Source organism: Pavona decussata, unplaced genomic scaffold, assembly GCF_977016875.1.
Source record: "Pavona decussata unplaced genomic scaffold, jaPavDecu1.1 SCAFFOLD_40, whole genome shotgun sequence".
Taxonomy (NCBI): domain Eukaryota; kingdom Metazoa; phylum Cnidaria; class Anthozoa; order Scleractinia; family Agariciidae; genus Pavona; species Pavona decussata.
In genome coordinates, this window is record NW_028145462.1 from 3,862,501 (window position 1) to 3,887,500 (window position 25,000).

Consider the following 25,000-nt stretch of genomic DNA (forward strand, 5'->3'; position numbering starts at 1 on the left):
TTAGCTGTCACGTGACCTCAAAGTAACCAATGAGAGCGCGCGCTGTGGGGGAAAAAGTTCCAGCTATATAGCAATACAATATTTTATAGGAAAAGAAAATTATACAATACAATATAGGAAAATAGGTAAGTGATTTACTATAGGCTTATTCTGGTGTTATTTAGGTTCCACAAAACCGACAGTCATTTTAGCAGAAAAAGGAAAGAAAATTACCATACAATACAGTGTGCAACCTAAGACTACCCTTTACATTTGTACTGTTACTTGGTAGCTTTTTCCTGTTTTCCTGTTTTCCTGTTTTCTGCTCTTAAGTCTTTATTTCTTTAATCATCTTTCAGCCTTTTTTTCCAGGAAATTCTTGAAAATCAGTTCGGTAAGAGGGTCTCCTGGTTTAAATATTTTTATTACTAATTACTATTTTTTCATCTAATTATTCATTCGCGGGCACGACTTTATTATGAACCTTGTTATGAGTATTTCATGTATCGTCGGTATGCATCGTGCATACTAATAAGTTTTCAAGTAACTCAGTTACTGCTAATTGAGATTTAATTAGTGCATCAAATATTGACAAGGCTGACCCTGTTTTTCCGTTAAGAGTATTTCACATTCAGTGAAACGTGAACTGCAAAGGAGATAACTGAATTCAAGAGGAATGCGATCAGACTACAGAGGCTAGATAGATTTCGGTGGTAAGACAACTTCCATCCGCATGTTTTTAGTGGCTCCTTCATATGTCTAAAAGGACACCTAAAAACTTAAAATATTCAAAAAACTAAGACATAATTTCGCAATACCTTATACGCAGTACAAATATCAATTGCTGTACCAATCTTGAGCTCTTAAGATCGAAATTTGAGCATTGCAAGCATTTTATTTAAAACATTATAATTGACATTATGATGAGCAGGAGGACTCGAAGAGTTGTTTCAAGTTCTACCTTGGAAAATGATGACGAGAAAGCGAGCAATTGTAAGGGTCCGGAAAGCAGTGAATCTCAGAGCACAGCTGGGGTATTTAAACGATTGCGCAACAACCTTTCCAGGCAGTTATCAACGGACACATCTCCCGTCAGCGCTGTTAAATTGTGTCCCGTGGAATCGAGCAGAAATAACATCAAGATAACACAAATACAGCGAAGGCCATTATATCGTTGTGTCTCTCTTCCTCCGGGATTTATTCCGTCCGAGGTGTTGCTGATAACAGACAAGCAAACCCAGACATTACCTCCCGCTTCTCCATTCACAGAAAATGCAATGGGGAACCAAAGTCCTGGAAAAATTCACGGAATCAAGAAAACGCGAGAAGAAGACCAACACGAGACGGAAACATTCCGTGAAAATGGCTTGGGTGCGTCTAAAGAGGAGTGCAAGCAACGCGACGTTCTACCGGACGTTATGTATAATAACTGGGTAGATCCAGAACCCAGTAACTGCCGATACTTTCAGTAAATAGTACAATTTATTGTGTTAGGCGTTTGATATAGTACGCCTCTTTGTACAGGAGAAGATTCCAGTTGTGGTAGGAGTCTAATACCGTCGTGTTGTTGCGGACTAGTTGTGTGAAATAGTCTTTGTTACAAGAAAGGGCATGTGGAGGATTGTCAGTATTTAAAGTATCTGGTAAATTACACAAATTATGAATGAAAATTAAGTGTCCACAAGATACTTTAAATATTGACAATCCCCCACCTGCGCCTTTCTTGTACCAAAGACTATTTCACACAACTTGTCCGCAACAACACCACAGTGTTAGACTCCGACCACAACTGGAACCTTCCCCTATACAAACAGGTGCACTATTTCAACGCCTAACAACTTCTCTTAACAATGGATTGAAATCCAGCAAAGAACTTTGCCTTTTCTCATGAGCATACTTTTTGTTTCGCGTTCTAATTGTTGTTTACACACTATTTAAGACCTGCCTTGTATGCATATTCTTAGTTTGATGATGGTATAGTTTGTACCGAAATATAACTTGTTTCCAACTTAGTTTCTGTCATTTGTTGTATAAATATTTTGACGCAATGAACATACTCGGAGTACCTTTCATTCTCTATGTTGATCCAGAGTTTTAGCATTTTCAGTTATTGTGAAGCAGTGTACTGGCAGATGGAAGGTGTGTCGTTTGGCTGATTGGCTGGCGGGTGAAAATTCAACACAATGATGTATGAAATATATGTTTGAAATATTTGTTGGAATTCGTTGAGAAATTAATCAATCCATCAATAGGTTATCAGTCAGTCAACCAATCAATCAGTCAATCAATCAATTCATCAACCAATCGATCAATCAATCAATAAAGTGCTATATATACCTTGATAAGTCAACCACCTTGTATTTTCAGTAGGGTGGTAATTCTCGTAAGCTTGTCATTGTTTTAATTGGGTATCAACTGCTATTGTTTGTAGGGTTAGGAGTATTGTTCTGTTGTTTGTTTTATTGTTTTAAAGAAGGGTTGCAAACCAATCACGTGAGACCTTATGAGAGCTGCAACATCGCCCTGTATTTTTCATGGGAGGTTAAGCTAATTTATTATCATTCTATCATATCAGTATTGTCATTACTACAAGTGAAATTTTTATAACGCGAAGAATCAATGTATTAGTTAAATAGTAAATAAATGTATATTGGTCAAAATCCGTACATTTATACGAGTGGAGAAAAAACTGTAGTCAGCCACTGTAATTGTAAAAAGCGTTACTGTACAATCATTGGAGCAACAAAAATGACAAATATGTACCTCAAACCAAACTATTTTAGAAATGGAATAAGTACATTTCCTAACTAGACCCAGACATGTACCCAGTCACATGATGCAAATGTCCAGCTTTTTGTGCCATACGACTGTGTCCTGCAAAGGGCCTACTTCATCATTCTTTTGATCTGTCTGGTTGGTAATGTACATGTACTTAAGCTGTGACAGTCAGTACATACGTGTACATGTACGGTATTGTAAGGAGAATTTCAATGTTAAACACTAAAATCAGCAAGGCTGGTGTTTACAGCCTGTCAGTAAAAGCCTGAAATAGGCATGCTTCCGTACATGTAGAATAAGTTCAGTTGAAAAAGAAATTAGTTTGAAAATAATTCTTGCTTCAGATAGGCTGCAAGTTAAAGAGTAATTAGAAGTATTTTTGGATGTCCAAAAAAGAAAAGTGGTATTTCTGCACTATATTTCCAGTCAGCATATTTTGCTAGTGGCATTTTATATTGATTTGCAAGACAATGGATAAAAGGCTAGTTGTGGCAGTTTTGAGAAAATTGTAATCAAGCAGTAGATGGAACTCAGGTTGGCGAGGGGGCTTCTCAGGTACGTTAGTGCCAGGGATATGCAGATGACGTAAAATAGTTCAACCCCAAAAAAATCGTATTAGGCTAGACCCTGACCAAAAAAAACCCAGTGGCCCAGAACGTAATACCAAAATGTCCCATTGAAAAAGAAAACTCCCCGCCCCCCCAAAAAAAAATTATTAAAAATATCTCACCCAAAACAGTCACCAAAAAATTTCAAAAACAAAAAAGCAGTAATTTAGAACTCAAAAAAGATCTTTTTACATTCGTGTCGAAAAGCTTGGGACAAAAACATGAAAGCAAAGAGCTCCAGTGCTCAAACAAACTCAAGCTGGAAGGTGAACACGGCATTCAGTGAGGTTAGCTGTAGTGAAATAGTTATAAATCGAGATAAACTTCAAGATATGTGTAACCCTTCTTCGCATTTTCTGTGCATTTTATCTGTGACCCAGAAACATTGTTGACCAGAAATAAAACATTTTTTGTAGATGCATGTCGTAGAACAAACATATGGGATTGGTGGTTTCAATAAATATCTTGTACAAATGTTTTAACCGCACAAATTTTAAATTTACTATTATTTTTCTGATTTTTCGTAACATAATGCATCAATCTTTTTTGGCTGACTTTCTGTTGATCAGCTATTTCTTTCAGTATAATGATTAACTACATCACAGTAATGTACTCAGCTAAGCAGTAGTATAGAGGCGCTATCCTTTGGAACGCTGTCTCGACTCACTTTACGGGCTAGTTTACTGATTTTTATCGTAAAGTGAAGAAGGACTCTTATTTTAAGGAACTTGATTTTAGCGCACAGCCGGACCAGGCACTACCAAGATTCCAAATGCTTCTAAATATTTTACATTTTATGCCTTAATTGCTGTAGTCAATTATTTTGTGTTCTGTAAGTAATGTTATCACTATTTTAATATATCGCCACAGACGTACAACTACAGTGTACTTGCAATTTATAACAAACATGTTATCATGAGCGACAAAAGCTTATCAACATATCATGGTCGTGGTTGTTTACGATTAAAATAAACTATTCTAAAACTCCGTTTAGTAAACATGTGATATCTACAAACTAAATTCAACACAAAAATCGGAAAAAACGAGTTGCTGAAGCGGTGTTCATAACAAACAATTCATGTCACTAAAACAACAGGTTTGTTTATGTGATTTCTTTGAAAATATTGAGTGTACCTTATCACAAGAACAAGCTGCAACCTGTGAGGGTGAAGTAAAGCTCGAGGAATGCTACAACGCATTAAAGATAATGGCTGCTAACAAAAGCCCAGGTTCAGATGGTTTTACCACGGAGTTTTATCAACACTTTTCGAACTTGTTAAGAAACTATATGATCGAAAGTTTCAACTATGCATTTCAAAACGGAATTCTTTCCATCTCTCAGAGACAAGGGGTAATTTCCCTAATTCCAAAAAAGAAAAAGAATTTAGAGTTTTTAAAAAACTGGAGACCGGGTCTCACTTTTAAACGTAGATTATAAAATTTTAACTAAGGTCATTGCTCTCTGGTTAGAAAAGGTATTGGTGAAAATTATTTCTTCTGGTCAATCCGGTTACGTAAAAGGGAGATACATTGGCGAAAGTATAAGATTAATCAAAGACGTCATGGATTTCACAAAAGTAAAAAACTTGCCTGGGATTGCCGTTTTCTTAGACTTCGAGAAAGCTTTCGATTCAGTAGAATGGGACTTTTTTCAAAAATGCCTTCAATCTTTCAATTTTGGCCCTCAACTTAGGCGTTGTTTAAGCGCATAAGAGCGCGTAATACTACTAATGCTAAAAATGTACAATAAAGTAAGCTTAAGCGAACTAAAATGTACAAAAACTTAAGAAGAACACTGAATTACAGCAAGGTTTAATGATAATGAAATTCACTGTAATATTACAACCAGATGAAAAAGCTCCGGTATTGAAGCGAACTGTTTCTTGACTACTACTGGTAGCAAAATTGTGCGTTAGCAGAGGAGAATTTTGCACGTTTGGCACTTAAAGCTTTTATACTTTGTTCAACTTCAGTTCCCAAAGGAATAATTTCAATGCTACCTTGGGCACAGAGAGAAGTTAAAGTTTGTGATATTTCTCTCGTTTTAGGTTCCGGTAGTTGTCGACTGTAAGACCTCATGCTACTCTCACTTTGTGCGCTTACACGTGCATAAATATGCCGAGCTTCATTCAACATTGTTGTTATCGAGAACAGATACTGCTGTCGATATTATGCAATGGTTGGCAACAACAACAACAATTTATTTCTAAATTCAGATAATAAAAGTTGCTTGTCCCGCAAATAGCCACAAAGCAAGTCAAGGCGGGACAAGACGAGCACGAGAACATAATAGAAAAAAATTACAATAAATTACAAACATGTTGAAAAACAGAAAGATGTAGTAGTACTCTTGAGAGAGTTTACAATCAACAGAAAAAACACTATCAGATTCACTAACCAGAGGTTTTAGGCCGCCTTTGCCACAGCAAGTTCAGCGACGGATAGAGTTTTGACAAATATAGTTCAAACGCCCTTACTGGGCATAATTTTGGATTATTCGCGTTTTCGTACATTCTTCCATCCCCTGAAGAGTCAAATGGGTCATCGATTTGCCTGTGGTTTTTGTCGTAAATTCATCCAGCTCCTGGTAGACATATTTTCGTCCGGTCGCGTCAACTCTGACTGCAAATGACTGTTTCGTGTGAAGGCGAAGGTTCTCTCTTCCTCTTCGAATAAGCTGATACATGATGTTAAACCAAACCAAGTACTGCAGTGCCTTAGGGTTGGTGATGACTGATCATATGACGGATAGGTTTTCGCCAAGTCCTCTTTCTTTATTGATTCATGATGGTCGACTTTTGCAAACCCTTGTCGTTAAAGTTGAACCACAACTGCTTCAAAGACTTGGTTACACTGTTTAAAAGCATCGTCGGCAATGATGTTAAATCCTCTTTTCAGGATAAAATATCGCTGCAGGCCAAAGAGAATGCTTGTTAGTGCTGTCTTCTTGTAGTTTCCGCCGTTTTTTTCCCTTGCGTTGGGATAAAAGTCCACAAGGAGTTCGTTTAGTTCCTCTTTAGAAATTTCGTCAAAATCTTGGTCTTTCTCAGGATATTTTTCTCCATTAAAGGCTTTAATGTGGAAAAGGCAGTTTTTGTTGCTAACGGTGTTTTTGGAATCTTTCTCTTCCACAAGGCTGGCAATTCTTAATGTCGAGACAAATCAGCAACTCCGTGAAGAAGTCGCCATTGCAAGTAAAAAAAAATAGATGAATTTGAAAAACGGGCTAGCAGTCAAAGGTTATCATCACGCCACCTTCACTCATGCTCTGTTCACGCGCAACGGCGGTCGTCGGTCAACGCGGGTAACAGTGAACTGTGAACTGACGCCATCGATCTCGCAATATTGCGCGCTCAGATATTTTTGACAGGCAACAGTTTCATTGTTAGCTGTCATGTGACCTCAAAGTAACCAATGAGAGCGCGCGCTGTGGGGGAAAAAGTTCCAGCTATATAACAATACAATATTTTATAGGAAAAGAAAATTATACAATACAATATAGGAAAATAGGTAAGTGATTTACTATAGGTTTATTCTGGCGTTATTTGGGTTCCACAAAACCGACAGTCATTTTAGCAGAAAAAGGAAAGAAATTACAATACAATACAGTGTGCAACCTAAGACTACCCTGTACATTTGTACTGTTACTTGTTAGCTTTTTCCTGTTTTCCTGTTTTCCCGTTTTCTGCTCTTAAGTCTTTATTTCTTTAATCATCTTTCAGCCTTTTTTTCCAGGAAATTCTTGAAAATCAGTTCGGTGAGAGGGTCTCCTGGTTTAAATATTTTTATTACTAATTACTATTATTTTTATCTAATTATTCATTTGCGGGCACGACTTTATAATGAACCTTGTTATGAGTATTTCATGTATCGTCGGTATGCATCGCGCATACTAATAAGTTTTCAAGTAACTCAGTTACTGCTAATTGAGATTTAATTAGTGCATCAAATATTGACAAGGCTGACCCTGTTTTTCCGTTAGGAGTATCTCACATTCAGTGAAACGTGAACTGCAAAGGAGATAACTGAATTCAAGAGGAATGCGATCAGACTACAGAGGCTAGATAGATTTCGGTGGTAAGACAACTTCCATCCGCATGTTTTTAGTGGCTCCTTCATATGTCTAAAAGGACACCTAAAAACTTAAAATATTCAAAAAACTGAGACATAATTTCGCAATACCTTATACGCAGTACAAATATCAATTGCTGTACCAATCTTGAGCTCTTAAGATCGAAATTTGAGCATTGCAAGCATTTTATTTAAAACATTATAATTGACATTATGACGAGCAGGAGGACTCGAAGAGTTGTTTCAAGTTCTACCTTGGAAAATGATGACGAGAAAGCGAGCAATTGTAAGGGTCCGGAAGGCAGTGAATCTCAGAGCAGAGCTGGGGTATTTAAACGATTGCGCTACAACCTTTCCAGGCAGTTATCAACGGACACATCTCCCGTCAGCGCTGTTAAATTGTGTCCCGTGGAATCGAGCAGAAATAACATCAAGATAACACAAATACAGCGAAGGCCATTATATCGTTGTGTCTCTCTTCCTCCGGGATTTATTCCGTCCGAGGTGTTGCTGATAACAGACAAGCAAACCCAGACATTAACTCCCGCTTCTCTATTCACAGAAAATGCAATGGGGAACCAAAGTCCTGGAATAATTCACGGAATCAAGAAAACGGGAGAAGAAGACCAACACGTGACGGAAATATTCAGTGAAAATGGCATGGGTGCGTCTAAAGAGGAGTGCAAACAACGCGACGTTCTACCGGACGTTATGTATAATAACTGGGTTGATCCAGAACCCAGTAACTGCTGATAATTTCAGTACATAGTACAATTTATTGTGTTAGGCGTTTGATATAGTACGCCTCTTTGTACAAGAGGAGATTCCAGTTGTGATAGGAGTCTAATACCGTCGTGTTGTTGCGGACTAGTTGTGTGAAATAGTCTTTGTTACAAGAAAGGGCATGTGGAGGATTGTCATTATTTAAAGTATCCGGTAAATTACACAAATTATGAATGAAGATTAAGTGTCCACAAGATACTTTAAATATTGACAATCCCCCACCTGCGCCTTTCTTGTACCAAAGACTATTTCACACAACTTGTCCGCAACAACACCACAGTGTTAGACTCCGACCGCAACTGGAACCTTCCCCTATACAAACAGGTGCACTATTTCAACGCCTAACACCTTCTCTTAACAATGGATTGAAATCCAGCAAAGAACTTTGCCTTTTCTCATGAGTATACTTTTTGTTTCGCTTGCTAATTGTTGTTTACACACTATTTAAGACCTACCTTGTATGCATATTCTTAGTTTGATGATGGTATAGTTTGTACCGAAATATAACTTGTTTCCAACTTAGTTTCTGTCATTTGTTGTCTAAATATTTTGACACAATGAACATACTCTGAGTACCTTTCATTCTCTATGTTGATCCAGAGTTTTAGCATTTTCAGTTATTGTGAAGCAGTATACTGGCAGATGGAAGGTGTGTCGTTTGGCTGATTGGCTGGCGGGTGAAAATTAAACACAATGATGTATGAAATATATCTTTGAAATATTTGTTGGAATTCGTTTAGAAATTAATCAATCCATCAATAGGTTATCAGTCAGTCAACCAATCAATCAGTCAATCAATCAATAAAGTGCTATATATACCTTAATCAGTCAATTACCATGTATTTTCAGTAGGGTAGTAATTCTCGTAAGCTTGTCATTGTTTTAATTGGGTATCAACTGCTATTGTTTGTAGGGTTAGGGGTATTGTTCTGTTGTTTGTTTTATTGTTTTAAAGAAGGGTTGCAAGCCAATCACGTGAGACCTTATGAGAGCTGCCACATCACCCTGTATTTTTCATGGAAGGTTAAGCTAATTTATTATCATTCTATCATATCAGTATTGTCATTACTACAAGTGAAATTTTTATAACGCAAAGAATCAATGTATTGGTTAAATAGTAAATAAATGTATATTGGTCAAATCCGAACATTTATACGAGTGGAGAAAAAAACTGTAGTCAGCCACTGTAAATGTAAAAAGCGTTACTGTACAATCATTGGAGCAACAAAAATGACAAATATGTACCTCAAACCAAAATATTTTAGAATTAGAATAAGTACATTTCCTAACTAGACCCAGACATGTACCCAGTCACATGATGCAAATGTCCAGCTTTTTGTGCCATACGACTGTGTCCTGCAAAGGGCCTACTTCATCATTCTTTTGATCTGTCTGGTTGGTAATGTACATGTACTTAAGCTGTGACAGTCAGTACATACATGTACATGTATGGTATTGTAGGGAGAAGTTCAATGTTAAACACTAAAATCAGGAAGGCTGGTGTTTTCAGCCTGTCAGTAAAAGCCTGAAATAGGCATGCTTCCGTACATGTAAAATAAGTTCCGTTGAAAAAGAAATTAGTTTGAAAATAATTCTTGCTTCAGATAGGCTGCAAGTTAAAGAGTAATTAGAAGTATTTGTGGATGTCCAAAAAAGAAAAGTGGTATTTCTGCACTGAGTTTCCAATCAGCATATTTTGCTAGTGGCATTTTATATTGATTTGCAAGACAATAGATAAAAGGCCAGTTGTGGCAGTTTTGAGAAAATTGTAATCAAGCAGTAAGCAGTAGCAATTTTGAGCTAATTAATACTGAACCAAAAAAATTTAGTTAAATTGCAAAGTTAACAACTTAAGAGCGGATGTCTGTAAATATCAACCAGAGGTCTGCAATAGCAGAAAACTCAAAATTCTCAAAAAAATTCACAACATAGCCCACGGTAAACTATTGCAAGAAATACATGTTTTACTTCGATCCAATAATTATTTTTGATGTGAGGCTATGATCTTGAATTCACCGCTCCTGAACCGGGTTTTCGGTGTCTGACACCACATGTTGCGAAGACCTTGTTTTAAAAATCAAACCTGTTTTTTTCCAAACGAAAAACATCCAGTCTAATAGAGTACATAATTATAGACATCATGAATGGTATGTTACTCATCTGAAGTGAAAATTAAATATTTAGGAGATTTTTCAATATTTACAATTTTTTAAGCGATTTCTCGTGATGCCAAATTGACAAATTTGCGAGGCTAAAATCATCAACTGGTACATGGCGTTGAGGATAAAGATTTACACCACGTGAAAGAGCATCATTTCTTCTTATAAAATCCGTTTTCAAAACTATGGGCAACACAGAAGGAAATTTTTGAGGCCGCGAATTACAAGTAGTACTTTGGTGAAATTTGAGCTTTAGCGTCACGGCATTCCGATGCTTAAACTCAGATAAACACAGTATGAAAACGTTTCAAACAACAATTTATGGCTTATTGATTTTTGCTACAGGACGCTGCATGTGCATGACCTACGCTTATAAGACTATTTTCCTTGGTTTTCTATCTCTTAGGGGCAGTGTCAAAAGATTTTAGCAGAGTTAAAAAGCCGTACACGGGTCAGTTTACGTTGTCAACCGATCGCGACACTCGTAAATGTGGAAAAAAATGAAACCAGGACTTTTTTCATTCAGTCATACTTTGAAAAAAAATGGAGCAAATAGCTAAGAGTGCTATATAATTCCTACCTTTTAGCGGCCGCACTGGATGTTTAAGAAGTCTAGGACATGTATAGGAAACATCGTAACACTTTAGGCCGTTTTATCCATTTGGATTGTGTTACATGCATTTCACCGGTAGACCGCTGACCTTGCAATTACGTACGCCCTTGTCCACGGGATAGAAATCGATGTTTCGTCCAACTAGACCCCAAAGACAATTAATTATATAATCAGTTCAAACTGAGGTTACGGTTTTGGGTTATCACAATTTTATCTGGTTGCGTCTACACTCGAGTAGTTATTTTGATTTTTGATAAAGTTTTTCAAATTTCAGTCTAACGCACATCTATGAATGCTACTCAAGGAGAGTTAAAAGCAATGTCACTCTCTAGTTCATCTGAATAAGACCCGATTTTTCTTTTCTTTTTATCATGTGAGACTGATTTTAAAATGCCGAATTTTTTTTTTTTTTTTTTAACTCAATGACATTTGTTTTTTTTCTTTTTCTTTACAAAAACATTATGCTTGAAAGTAGTCTCAGTTTTTTTTTCGCAATCGAATATTTAAAAAATATGTTACTAAAATTGTGCTTGAAAATAACTTCTTTTTATAATTAATCGAAATGAATTTTTAAGGTTTTTAATAGCTCTTTTTATATACTTTTAGCGTGTAAATAGCAATTTGTGTGGAATATTTCAATAAAGATTATATTACATTAATTTTCTTATAGCAGTAGTAGTAGTAGTAGTAGTAGTAGTAGTAGTAGTAGTAGTAGTATTACAAGTACAATTTTTTAAATGCGAAGAATCAATGTATTGGTTAAAGAGTAAATAAATAAATATTGGTCAAATCCATACATTTATACGAGTGAAAACCTGCAGTCTGCCCCTGAAATGGTAAAGAGCATTACTGTAAAATCAATACAGCAACAAAAATGCGCATAAATATCTGCACTATACTTTCAATCAGCATATTTTGCTAGTGGCATTTTATATTGATTTGCAAGACAATTGATAAAAGGTCAGTTGTGACAGTTTGGAGAAAATTGTAATCAAGCAATAGATGGAACTCAGGTTGGCGAGGGGGCTACTAAGGTACATTAGTGACAAGGATAAGCAAATGAAGTAACATAGTTCGACCCACAAAGAGTCGTATTAGGCTGGGCCCTGACCAAAAAAGCCGAATGGTCCTTAACGAAACCAACCCCAAAATATCCCATTAGAAAAAAATCTCTGATACGATTGTTTGACGTGAAAATGAGGACCCTTGGCTCTCGCTTCCTCTCAACCCCCCCTCCCCCCCCCCCCCTCCAACCAAAAAAAGTCCTTATTAAAAATATCTCACCCCAGAAAAAGTCACCACAGAGTTCCTTACGCAAAATGGCACAAATTAAGAACTCAAGAAAGGTCTTTGTACATGCCTGTCGAAAAGTTTAGGACAAAAACATTAAAGCTTAGAGCTCCATGCTCAAACCAACTCTAGCTGGAAGGTGAACACGGCATTCAGTGAGGTTATCGGATAAGATTGCTTTAAAAATAAATATGAAAAAGTGTCAAAAATGATTTTGAAAGAAACCATTTTTGACAGTTCTTGATATTCATTTTTATATCAAGCCTATCCGAAAACATTTCAAGTGTCACGCATCACCAAGCAACTTTCCCTACCGTTCAGTGAGGTTATCTGTTGTGAAGTAGTTGTAAATCAAGATAAACTTCAAAATATGTGTAACCCTTCGTATTATCTGTGCATTTTTTCTGTGACTGAAAAACATTGTTGACCAAAAATAATAAAAACAACTATTGTACATATATAACGTAGAACAAACATATGGGATTGGTGGTTTCAATATATATGTTGTACAAAAACCTTTTTTTAACCGTAGAAATTTTAAATTGACTATTTATTTTCTGATTTTTCATTACATAATGCATCATCCTCCTTGGATGACTTTCTGTACGTTAATCAGCTATTTCTTTCAATATAAAGATTAAGTACATCACAGTTATGTACTCAACTAACCAATTGTGAAAAAAAAAGCCATACAAAATCAAGGTTTAACAGCAAAAGACTTTCAGAAAATCTTAAAACATGAAATTTTAACTCAGTTCACACTTGACTTGAAAGGTTGTGCTTGTCTCCAGGTTTTGACCTTCATTTACTTATGTTTTTCCTTATAATGTGAATTGCTGTAAAGGTAAGTACCGGAAATTATCAGCTGATAGCAAATTTACACGTTAATTGTTCTTTCTCACCAACACATATGCCAAAGAAAAATATACCGTATATCAAAAATCGTATAAAGAATATATATATACCTATATAATAGCGAACAAAGATTTCAAACAACTATGAGACAGAAAGGATAGGATATATTAAATAATATTTGTAGTCGAGAGTCTTCAAAATGATGCTTAGTGAAAGAAAATGTAAATCATTGTTACGAAAACAACGTATTTCAAGTTTAATTTCCGGTAAATATCAATATGCGCCACAGACGTACAACTACAGTGTACTTGCTATTTATTACAAACTGGTTATCATGAGTGACAAAAGTTCATCCACATTTCGTGGTCATGGTCGTTTTCGCTTAAAATAAACTATTCTCATTCTCCGTTTAGTTAACATGTGATATCTGCAAACTAAATTTAACACAAAAATCGAAAAAAAAATGTGTTGTTGAAGCGGTGTTCATAAAAAAATTCATGTCACTAAAACAACAGGTTGTTTACGTGGTTATTGACATTTATTTGACTTTTCAAACTTAATGGAAAGGTCAATAAAATGTCAATTTCAAGAAGAAATAAAATATAGCACTCAGCTTTGTTTTCCTCGACAGCAGACTTGACTTGGGTAACAGTGTAATCACAATTGTAGCCTTTTCAACTCTCCAACAGAGAAAAAATTATTACATATAGTGCCATTTTTACGAGGAACAGAAATATAAATAAACTACCTTTCATCGGATGATTTTGAAGCTTCTAAGCAATTACTCATTAAATTTTTCATGCATCCACTACTTCTGTCAAGGAATTGGGTTTTTTTCCTCAATTTCAATGTTTTGGGGAGTTCTTTTCGGAAATGCCAGAGACTGAGCCTTGCCCCGTTGACTTTGACAATGCCGGTCACCATTTCAAGCCCTTCACAGATCGCATTTCGATGATGAGAGGCCTTTGGACTCTCACGAATGCAATTGAACGTTCCCTGAAGTTGATTGTTTTCTAGAAAAACTTCTTCGTCGAGATCTTGGACAGTGGTGACGCCTGCCTCAACAACTTTAGGAATGAAGTTAGGTTCTTCTAAGCACATGTGATCCAATATGTCCCTGACCCACATGTCAAGCTCTTCGCCAGCCTCCATTGTTACCTCTTCTTCTATTCCTGAGTGCGACTCCTTCCTGGTAAACTGAACAATCATGTTTGAAGGAATGCATCCAGGTGGTAGGGAAACCTGGACGTGACTTTTTGGATTGGTCTTGAGCGATGGAGAAGCTGGTTGTTGAGGGGAGAAAGCAAAGTGATGTTCTTCGTCTTCAAAACTGCAGATGGTCGTTAGTGATGCCTCCCGTCGCGATTTCACTCGGTGGTAGAGGTTTTTAGGTGACATTTTGGACTGGCTGCTCTGGGAAAAGGAGAACGCAACACTTGCACCAGCTTGCTCTTCAGTGTCCTCAAACCACTTGCATCGTTTGTACAGCTCTTCTGTTGACAATGGATACTGGCGAACTCCACGTTCGTCCACTTCACATTGTCCAAACAGGTTGCGGTTTTCGTCTTCATCATTGCCGTGGTTGTTACTGCTATCCAAGGAGCTGAGGGCTTGAGTTTCCTGAATGTGGTCTGAATCTGTTGAGCATGGATTGCCTTTCTTTTGAAATTCAGCAGACGGGCTCGGTTTAGAGGAATTTTTGCTCGCCATAGCTGCTGAAGGGCAACGCAAAATGTAATAAAAAACAACAACACGCTATTACAAAAACAAAAACAACACACCCCTGATAATAAAAATCCTGTCAAGATGGTCACGTACAACTAAAGCTTCAGATACTCCACGGTTGGAATAAATTTAAATTACAATATGCCATCAGATTTTATCTTATGAATTGTGGTTATCATGATTTTGGTATATTACTGCTTTAAAGTACGGAAAAGAAAATATGCTTTGCTAAATTCTGTGTATAAAATATATTCCACGAAAATGTAAAAATTATGTAAATAATTATTATCGTTATGTTGTAATGCAATTTTGAGCTAATTAATACCGAACCAAAATAATATAATTAAATTACAAATTTAACAACTTAATTAAGTGCAGTACAGCAAACAGTGGTATGGCAAATTGTTATTTTTCACTGTACCTAGTAATAAATCAGAATGTAGGCCCAAATGGCCAGCACAAATACGTTTTTTTTGTTTGTTTGTTTTTGTTGCTTGAACAGTCTTTCCTTGCTTCAAAGTAAAGATTAGAGATTTTCAACTGAACTGATATACATTGTGCCTAACGCCTGTACATGAACGTTTTACGGTCAACGGGGTCTCCTTTAATTCAAATTGTTGATTCTTTCTTGGTTGTATTTGTTTATCGATATTTGTTTAGTCTCCTTCGCAGCCGCTCGGGCCGGAGTCACGCAACGCTTTCCGTCCCCACGGGGAGCGTTGCCTGACTCTTGCCCGAGCGGCTGCGAAAGAGACTAATATTTGTTTAGTTAGCAAAATGATAGAACATTTAGAGCACATACAATGCGCATCCTTTTGAAAAAGTTAAAATATTATAAATTTAAATTTACAATTAACTTTTCAATTTGCAAATTATGTTTAATTTTCGTGAATTTAAAACTATTTCAGCTAATTACTGTAATTACTGAAGAAACAGTTAATTACCAATTAAGGATAATTTGTTTCTTTTTGAAGGGTTCCGATAATTAAAATTTTTTTGTTAATGCTTCTTTTTGGTTGTTCCGATTTTGACAATGTTACTTATGCTGGGTTTTAATGCGTCCTGTGTTCAGGAAACAGGCACAAAACGGTACCATTATGAAAGCGAAGGCTTTGTGCATAGTTTTATATTATGAAAGGAGTGCGATCAGAATACAGAGGCTAGGTACATTTTGGTGGTAAGACATCTTCCAATCTGCACACTTATAGTGGCTTGGTTTTAAACATTGTGAGCTTCATACCCCTAAAAGGACACCTCAAAACTTAAAATATTCAAAAAACTAAGACAATTTCGCAATACCTTATACGCAGTACAAATATCAATTGCTGTACCAATCTTGAGCCCTTAAGATTGAAATTTGAGCGTTGTAAGCATTTTATTTAAAGCATTGTAATTGACATTATGATGAGCAGGAGGACTCGAAAAGTTGTTTCAAGTGCTACCTTAGAAAATGATGACGAGAAAGCGAGCAATTGTAAGGGTCCGGAAAGCAGTGAATCTCAGAGCAGAGGTGGAGTATTTAGACGATTGCGCAACAACCTTTCCAGGCAGTTATCAACGGACATATCTCCCGTCAGCGCTGTTAAACTGTATCCTGTGGAATCGAGCGGAAATAACATCAAGATATCACAAATACAACGAAGGCCATCATATCGTTGTGTCCCTCTTCCTCCTGGATACATTCCGTCCGAGGTGTTGCTGATAACAGACAACCAAACCCAGGCATCACCTTCCGCTTCCTCATCCACAGAAAATGCAATGGGGAAACAAAGTCCTGAAGAAATTCACGGAATCAAGAAAACGCGGGAAGAAAACCAACGCGAGACGGAAACACTCAGTGAAAATACCGTGGGTGCGTCTAAAGAGGAGTGTAAGCAACGCGACGCTCTACCGGAAGTTATGTATAATAACTGGGTTGATCCAGAACCCAGTAACTGCTGATAATTTCAGTACATAGTACAATCCATTGTGTTAGGCGTTTGATATAGCACGCCACTTTGTACAGAAGAAGATTTCAGTTGTGGAGTCTAATACTGTGGTGTTGTTGCGGACTAGTTGTGTGAAAGAGTCTTTGTTACAAGAAAGGTCAGGTGGAGGAATGTCAGTATTTAAAGTATCCGGTAAATTACACAAATTATAAATGAAGATTAAGTGTTCAACCAATCTATCAATCAAGTGCGATATATACCATGATCAGTCAACCAACCTGTATTTTCAGTAGTGTAGCAGTTCTTGTAAGCTTGCAATTGTTTGAATTATGTAGTAGCTGCTATTGTTTTCAGGGCTGGGGGTTTTGTTCTGTTCATTTTTCTATTGTTTTCTAGAACTGGCTACAAGCCAGTCACGTGAGACCTTATGAGAGCTACCACATCGCCCTGTATTTTTTCATGAAAGGTTAAGCTAATTTATTATCATTCTATCATATCAGTATTGTGGTTACTACAAGTTAAATTTTTGTAACGCGAAGAATCAATGTATTGCTTAAATAGTAAACAAATAAATAAATAAATAAATATTGGTCAAATCCGTACTTTTATACGAGTGGAGAGAAAAACTGTAGTCAGCCACTGTAATTGTAAAAAGCGTTACTGTACAGTCATTGCAGTAACAAAAATGACAAATATATACCTCAAACCAAATTATTTTACATCTAATTGGAATTAGAATGAGTACACTTCCTAACTAGACCCAGTCACATGATGCAAATGTCCAGCTTTTTGTACCATGCGACTGTGTCCTGCAAAGGGTTTACTGTCATGAATCTTTTTATCTGTCTGGTTCGTAACGTGCATGTACTTAAGCTGTGACAGTCAGTACATACATGTACATGTAAGGTATTGTAAGGGGAAGTTTAATGTTGAACACTAGAATCAGTAAGACTGATGTGTTTAGCCTGTCAGTAAAAGCCTGAAATAGGCTTGCTTCATTGAAGTGAAGTCAGTACATGTACAGTAAGTTCAGTTAAAAAAGAAATAACTTTGAAAATAATTCTTGTCTCAGATAGGCTGCAAGTTAAAGAATAATTATAAATATTTGTGGATGTGGAAAAATTGTAATCAAGCAATAGATGGAACCCAGGTTGGCGAGGGGGCTACTCGGGTACATTAATGACAGGGATATGCAAATGACGTTAAACTATTTGACCCCAAAAAAGTCGCATTAGGCTAGACCATGACCAATGAAAGCCCAATGGCCCAGAAAGTAACCCCAAAATGTCCTATTGAAAAAAAAAACCTCTGATATCATTGTTTGACATGAAAATGAGAACCCTGGCTCTTGCTTGCTGTCATACCTACCCCCCCCCCTACCCCACAAAGTTTCTTACCCCAAAAAAGCACTAATTAAGAACTCAAAAAGGTCTTTGTACATTGCTGTCGAAAAGCTTTGGACAAAAACATTAAAGCAAAGACCCTCCATGCTCAAACAAACTCAAGCTGGAAGGTGAACACGCCATTCAGTGAGGTTAGTGAGGTTAGCTGTGGTGAAATAGTTATAAATCGAGATAAACTTTAAGATACGTGTAACCGTTCGCATAATCTGTGCATTTTATCTGTGACTGAGAAACATTGTTGCCCAAAAATAAAAAAACAACTATTGTACATGTACGTTGTAGAACAAACATATGGGATTGGTGATTTCAATAAATATTTTGTACAAACCTTTTTTTTTTAACCTTACAAATTTTAAATTTCCTATTATTTTTCTGACTGTTAATTATATAATGCATCAATCTCCCTTGATTGACTTTCTGTTGATCAGCTATTTCTTTCAATATAAAGATTAACTACATGAAACACCATCACAGTAATGTACACAACTAAGCAGTTGTGAAAAGGAACCATAAAAATTTCAAGCTTTAACAGCAAAAGACTTTTATTAAAGTCTTAAAAACATGAAACTTTAACTCAGCTTACACTTGTTCACCATTAACGTCATTGTGAACACGATTAAAACGAAAGGTTGTGGTTGCCTCCCAGCCCTGCACTTCATTTTCTTATGTTTTTCCTTATAATGTTAATTTCTGTAAAGATAAGTACCGGCAATTATTATGGACTGATAGCCAGTTTGTTCTTTCTCACCAACACATATGCCAAAGAAAAATATACAACAAACAAGGTATAAAAAACATATATTTGTATATAACAGCTAACAAAGATTTCAAACAACCATGAGATAGAAAGGATAGGAGAAATTAAATAAAATTTATAGTCAAGAACCTTCAAAATGATGCTTCAGCAAAGAAAGTGTAAATCATTGCTGCGAAAACATCGCATCGGTAAATATGCGCCACAGACGTACAACTACAGTGTACTTGCTATTTATTACAAACAGGTTATCATGAGCGACAAAAGTTTATCAACATTTCGAAGTTGTGGTTGTTTTTGCTTAAAATGAACTATTTTTAAACTCTGTTCAGTAAACATGTGATATCTACAAACTAAATTCAACACAAAAATCGGGAAAAACCAGTTGTTAAAGCGGTATTCATAAAACAATTAATAAAACTAAAACAACAGGTTCGTTTACGAGATTATTGAAATTTATTTTGACTTTTTAAACTTAATAGGAAGGTTGATAAAATGCCCATTTCAAGTAAGAATAAAATAAAGGACTTGGCTTTGTTTTCCTCGACAGCAGACTTGACTTGCGTAACAGTGTAATCACAATTGTAGCCTTTTCAACTCTCCAACAGAGAAAAAATTATTACATATATTGCTATTTTCACGAGGAACAGAAATATAAATAAACTACCTTTCATCGAATGATTTTGAAGCGTCCAAGCAATTGCTCATTAAAGTTTTCATGCATCCACTACTTCTGTCAAGGAATTGCTTTTTTTCCTCAATTTCAATGTTTTGGGGAGTTCTTTTCGGAAATGCCAGAGACTGAGCCTTGCCCCGTTGACTTTGACAATGCCGGTCACCATTTCAAGCTCTTCACAGATCGCATTTCGATGATGAGAGGCCTTTGGACTCTCACGAAAGCAATTGAACGTTCCCTGAAGTTGATTGTTTTCGAGAAAAACTTCTTCGTCGAGATCTTGGACAGTGGTGACGCCTGCCTCAACAACTTTAGGAATGAAGTTAGGTTCTTCTAAGCTCATGTGATCCAATATGTCCCTGACCCACATGTCAAGCTCTTCGCCAGCCTCCATTGTTACCTCTTCTTCTACTCCTGATTGCGACTCCTTTCTGGTAAACTGAACAACCATGTTTGAAGGAATGCATCCAGGTGGTAGGCAAATCTGGACGGGACTTTTTGGATTGGTCTTGAGCGATGCAGAAGCTGGTTGTTGAGGGCAGAAAGCAAAGTGATGTTCTTCGTCTTCCAAACTGCAGATGGTCGTTGTTGATGCCTCCCGTCGCGATTTCACTCGATGGTAGAGGTTTTTAGGTGTCATTTTGGACTGGCTGCTCTGGGAAAAGGAGAACGCAACACTTGCACCAGTTGGCTCTTCAGTGTCCTCAAACCACTTGCATCGTTTGAACAGCTCTTCTGTGGACAATGGGTATTGGCGAACTCCACATTCGTCCATTTCAGATTGTCCAAACAGGTTGTGGCTTTCGTCTTCATCATTGCCGTGGTTGTTACCGCTATCCAAGGACCTTAGGGCTTGAGTTTCCTGAATGTGGTCTGAATCTGTTGAGCATGGATTGCCTTTCTTTTGAAATTCAGGAGGCGGGCTAGGTTCGGAGGAATTTTTGCTCGCCATAGCTGCTGAAGGGCAACGCAAAATGCGATACAAAACAATAACATACTAGTACAAAAACAAAAACAACAACAAAAGCAAAACATCCATGATGATAAAGATCCTGTCAAGATGGTCAGGTACAACTTAAGCTTCAGATACTTGACGGATGGAATAAAGTTAAATTACAGTATGCTATCAGATTGTATTTTATGAATTGTGATTATCGTGGTTTTGGTATATTACTACTTTAAAGTACGGAAAAGAAAGTATGCTTTGCTAAATTCTGTGTATAAAATATATTCCATGAAAATGTAAAAAAAAGTGGAATTCTTTATGTTGTTTTGAAATTTTGAGCTAATTTACGCCGAAACAATAAAAACGTAATTAAATTACAAAGTCAATTACTTAATTAACTGAAGTACAGCAAACAGTGGTATGGCAATATTGTTACTGATTTTTGACTGTGCCTAGTAATAAATCAGAATGTAGGCCCAAACGGCCAGCACAAACACGGATTTTTATTTTATTATTATTATTTTTTTTTTTTTTGGCTTGAACAATCTTTCTCGCTTCAAAAAAAAGATTAGAGATTTTTAACCGAAACATGCATTGTGCCTAACGCCTGTACATGAACGTTTTACGGTCAACGGAGTCTTCTTAAATTTAGATTGTTGATTCTTTCTCGGTTGTATTCGTGTATCGATATTTGTTTAGTGATAAAACATAATGTTCATCGTTTTGAAAAAGTTAAAATATTATACATTTTAAATTTACAATTCATTTTTCAATTTGCAAATTATATTTAATTTTCGTGAATTTCAAACTATTTCCGCTAATTATTGAAATTACTGAAAAAAAATTCATTGCTAATTAAGGATAATTTTTGTTTCATTTTGAAGGGCTCCGATCATTAGAATTCCTTTGTTAATTCTTCTTTTTGGTTGTTCTGATTTTGACATTGTTACTTATACTGGTTTTTAATGCGGCCTGCTGTCAGGAATCAGACACAAAACGGTACCATTGTTAATATGTCAGTATTAGTTATTGGCAAAAATCATTCTGGCGCAGTGAGAAGATTAAAGGCAAATAGGATCCTTTTCTTGGGATGCGATGGTTAAACATGTTCAAAGCAGACAGACATTGTCTCGCAATTCCTCATTGCTCCACTGTGGAAATATCAATGGGCCATTTCCGATTTGCTTTGAACCTCATTATGAAAGCGAGGGCTTTGTGCATAGTTTTATATTATGAAAGTTAGTTTTCATTCATATGTAGACAAAACTAGTTTTCACATTGCAGTTAGCCTCGCTTTCGTAATGAGGTTTAGCGCAACTCGGATTTTCAATGTTTGGATCAACTTTAAAGAAAGTCGATGGATCCGTAAGCTTGTATCTTGTAGTGATGCTGGCAGGAATCGGCAAAACTTTCGGAAACACTTCAGGGCCGAATAGTATTTTTAAAATACGTTTTCTATCGATTGGTGATATTTTTTTCCTGTAAAGTTAGCTAGCCCGAAACATTTCTTCATCTAGTAAACTTTCCAACTTTTTACCTTTCGAAATTGTGAAAAATTTGGTGATGAGAGGGTAAACAGTCTTTCGGACCCGAAATGGTTTTGGGGAATTTGGAGAATACACGTGGTTAGAGTCTCCGACTATTCCTTGGTAATCGTTCACGGGAAAGTGCGAATGTTGAGGTTTCACTGAGTAGCGAATTTCAAACCGCGGGTGGAGTATTCAAAGTGATGGCGCCAGATACTCTTTTCATACTTCAGTCATTTATCTGCTGGCGCATGCGCATTTATCTGCATGCATCCGTAAGTCCCATTGACTGTTCTCGTCAACGTGAGAGGAAATACCATCAATGCAAGGAAAGCAATCCACAGTACAGAAAAACATGGCGTCTGTACATTTTACCACAAAACCTTGCGAGCTTAACACAGTCAATAGGCACACAGAAAGCCATATTTTATGAGGCGTTCGTCCCTACACTAACAACATTGTGTATTTTAGGTTTGAAGCTTTTACTGAGAACTTTACTGTGCGTTTTTATGAGCGTTTTAAGTTTTTCGTGCGCTAAGAATTATGGGTAAATGTACCAGTCACCATCTTTTTCGGTACAGTGGATAATTTCCAATGCTTTCCTCTCCCTTTCGGTTGTATTCATTCAGAGATATTGCTATCAGGCGCTATCATCTTCTACTTCATTCGCAGAATATTGTTCAATTGGAGTGTGGCAACCACGGCCAGCTGAGATTCACCCAACCAAGAAAACGTGATTTGAAAACCATCATTAACAGAACACTTAGTGAAAACGCGGCCAGTGCATCTAAATGGCAATGTGGACAATAAAACGTGCTACAAGACAAGGTTTGTTCTTTGGTCATTTACTACATTTTACTGTCAGGCATATAACATGGGTCATCGTAGCTATAAATATAAAACTGACACAACTTTTATATCGGAATATTTTGTTTAATATTAATTCTCTGAGGCAAGTGGCATTTTTTTACTTACCATGTTCACGACGTCAATCTGTTCAATCGATAAAATCCAAAATCCCACTGTTACTATTAATGGGGCCACTGAAAAATAATAATAAAATCGATCAAATGGTGTACAATTAAACAACTACAACGACCATGGCAAATCAGAAAGAACTGAGCTTCACATTTTGCTGTACTGTGTGTCATAGCTTAAAGGACCGCCTGAGACATATTCCTAGAGAATACTCTTCTAGATCAGACTAGGGGACTAGAGGAGGATGATAGGGAAGGGTTTCACTATTGTTTTTACGCCAGTCGCTTAAAGGGGAAGTGTCATGAGGTTTTGACCTCTTTGGTTAAAAATGGTGAAATAAGACCTTCACATAGCTAAAAAATAATTCCAGAACAGTGAGAGGAAAGAAATCAACTCAATTCTTGAAAGGAACAACTCGTGATCTGTTCTAGCGAGAACTTGAAAAACGTTAGCCTAACATTTTTCAAGTTTTAATCCATTCCGGCCTGCTCTGTCTCTGACCAGAGGCATTAATCGACAGTTTCGTTGCACTGGGTGATACTTGATAACAAAACTAGAAATTTTTTGTTTTTTTTCTTTCTATTGACAGACAAACATTTTTGGGCTTTGAAATGACATCAAATTCGCGTGATACTTCCCCTTTAAGATTCACGTACGTTTTCATTAAGCGAGGAAGTAAATCGAGTTTCATCGTATCAAATTGTAGTTTGTTTTTTTTTTGTTCTTTCTCCTTGGCTTGTTTCGGTAGAATGTAAAAAGAAGTTAATATTCTGATACACTCCGTGGTTTCTTAAGAAACAATTTTATTTTAAACAAAGAGGGAAACCTTTACCCAATTCAAAACCAGGATGCCAATTTCAGAGCCAGAAATGATCAAACACCGCAGTCTTTGGGGCAGCACAAACCTAGTTAATTTAAACAATAACATTTATTTTGGCGCAAAAATATGCGCAAACTGTGTTTATTATTTTGCGATTATTTTATCAGCGCGCGTGGCCTTGGACGGTTTTGTAGGTATCGAGAAAATTCAAGATGGCGGCTGTGAAGAACAAATGACGCAATTCTAACGTGATGTGACGCATTGGTCCACTTTGCGAACCTCAAAGGAAACATTTTAGAAACTTAATATGACCTCCCTCAAGGCTAAGGGTTAATTTGTCACAATTATGTTGATATCTTCGTCTCTCCCAATTGAAAAACGCTTTTCCATCTTGAAGTTTTCAAGTAGTCTTTATCACTGTACAGAAGCTACAGTTATCTCGAAAATTGGGGATATCTCTTGAAGAATATCATCGGATATGTCTCCGTTTGGCTGGTGATTTCCAAGCAGGACATTTATGCTCTGATCGCACTTGAATATAGACGTTTGGTTATTTAAAAGCCTGGGGCTTTTTTTTCTTTTCTTTTTTTTTAGGAAGGAGAATAAGACAACCAGGACAAAAATTGCCCTTAGAGCGACGCAAAAACCAACAACAAACTCGACTCACACATGATAAGTTGTAGGTTTTTGTGGAAGAATGATACCTTAGAATTTTATCTTGATGATTTATTATTTATTTAGAAGACTTGATTACTTGATGTACAATTATCTTTTTTTGCTATCTATTTATATTTAGGCTCCTCTTGATTTAGGATAGTTATTAATTTAAGAGGACCACACGGTTATTAGTACTATGTACTATTTAGTGTTACCCTCTATAAATAAAGATTGATTGATTGATTGATTGATTGATTGATTGATTGATTGATTGATTGATTGATTGATTGATTGATTGATTGATTGATTGATTGATTGATTGATTGATTGATTGATTGATTGATTGATTGATTGATTGATTGACTGACTGAGTGACTGATTGGCTGGCTGGCTGGCTGGCTGGCTGGCTGGCTGGCTGGCTGGTTGATTGATTGATTGATTGATTGATTGA

The 25,000-nt window shown here is 36.5% G+C and overlaps 1 protein-coding gene and 2 pseudogenes across 3 annotated transcripts in view; all 3 read right to left on the reverse strand.

The window, feature by feature from the left end:
- LOC146483280 (uncharacterized) overlaps window positions 1-186 on the reverse strand; it is a 1,159-nt pseudogene extending 973 nt beyond the window's left edge.
- Window positions 1-25,000, reverse strand: part of LOC146483278 (glycine receptor subunit alpha-2-like) — an 87,847-nt gene that overhangs the window by 37,025 nt on the left and 25,822 nt on the right. For all 3 annotated transcript variants that reach the window (XM_085106462.1, XM_085106463.1, XM_085106461.1), the window contains one exon: window positions 23,070-23,137. In XM_085106462.1, the coding sequence (XP_084962588.1) occupies window positions 23,070-23,137 (68 nt within the window). The remainder of the gene's footprint in view (window positions 1-23,069; window positions 23,138-25,000) is intronic.
- Window positions 5,759-6,936, reverse strand: LOC146483281 (zinc finger MYM-type protein 2-like; annotated as a pseudogene).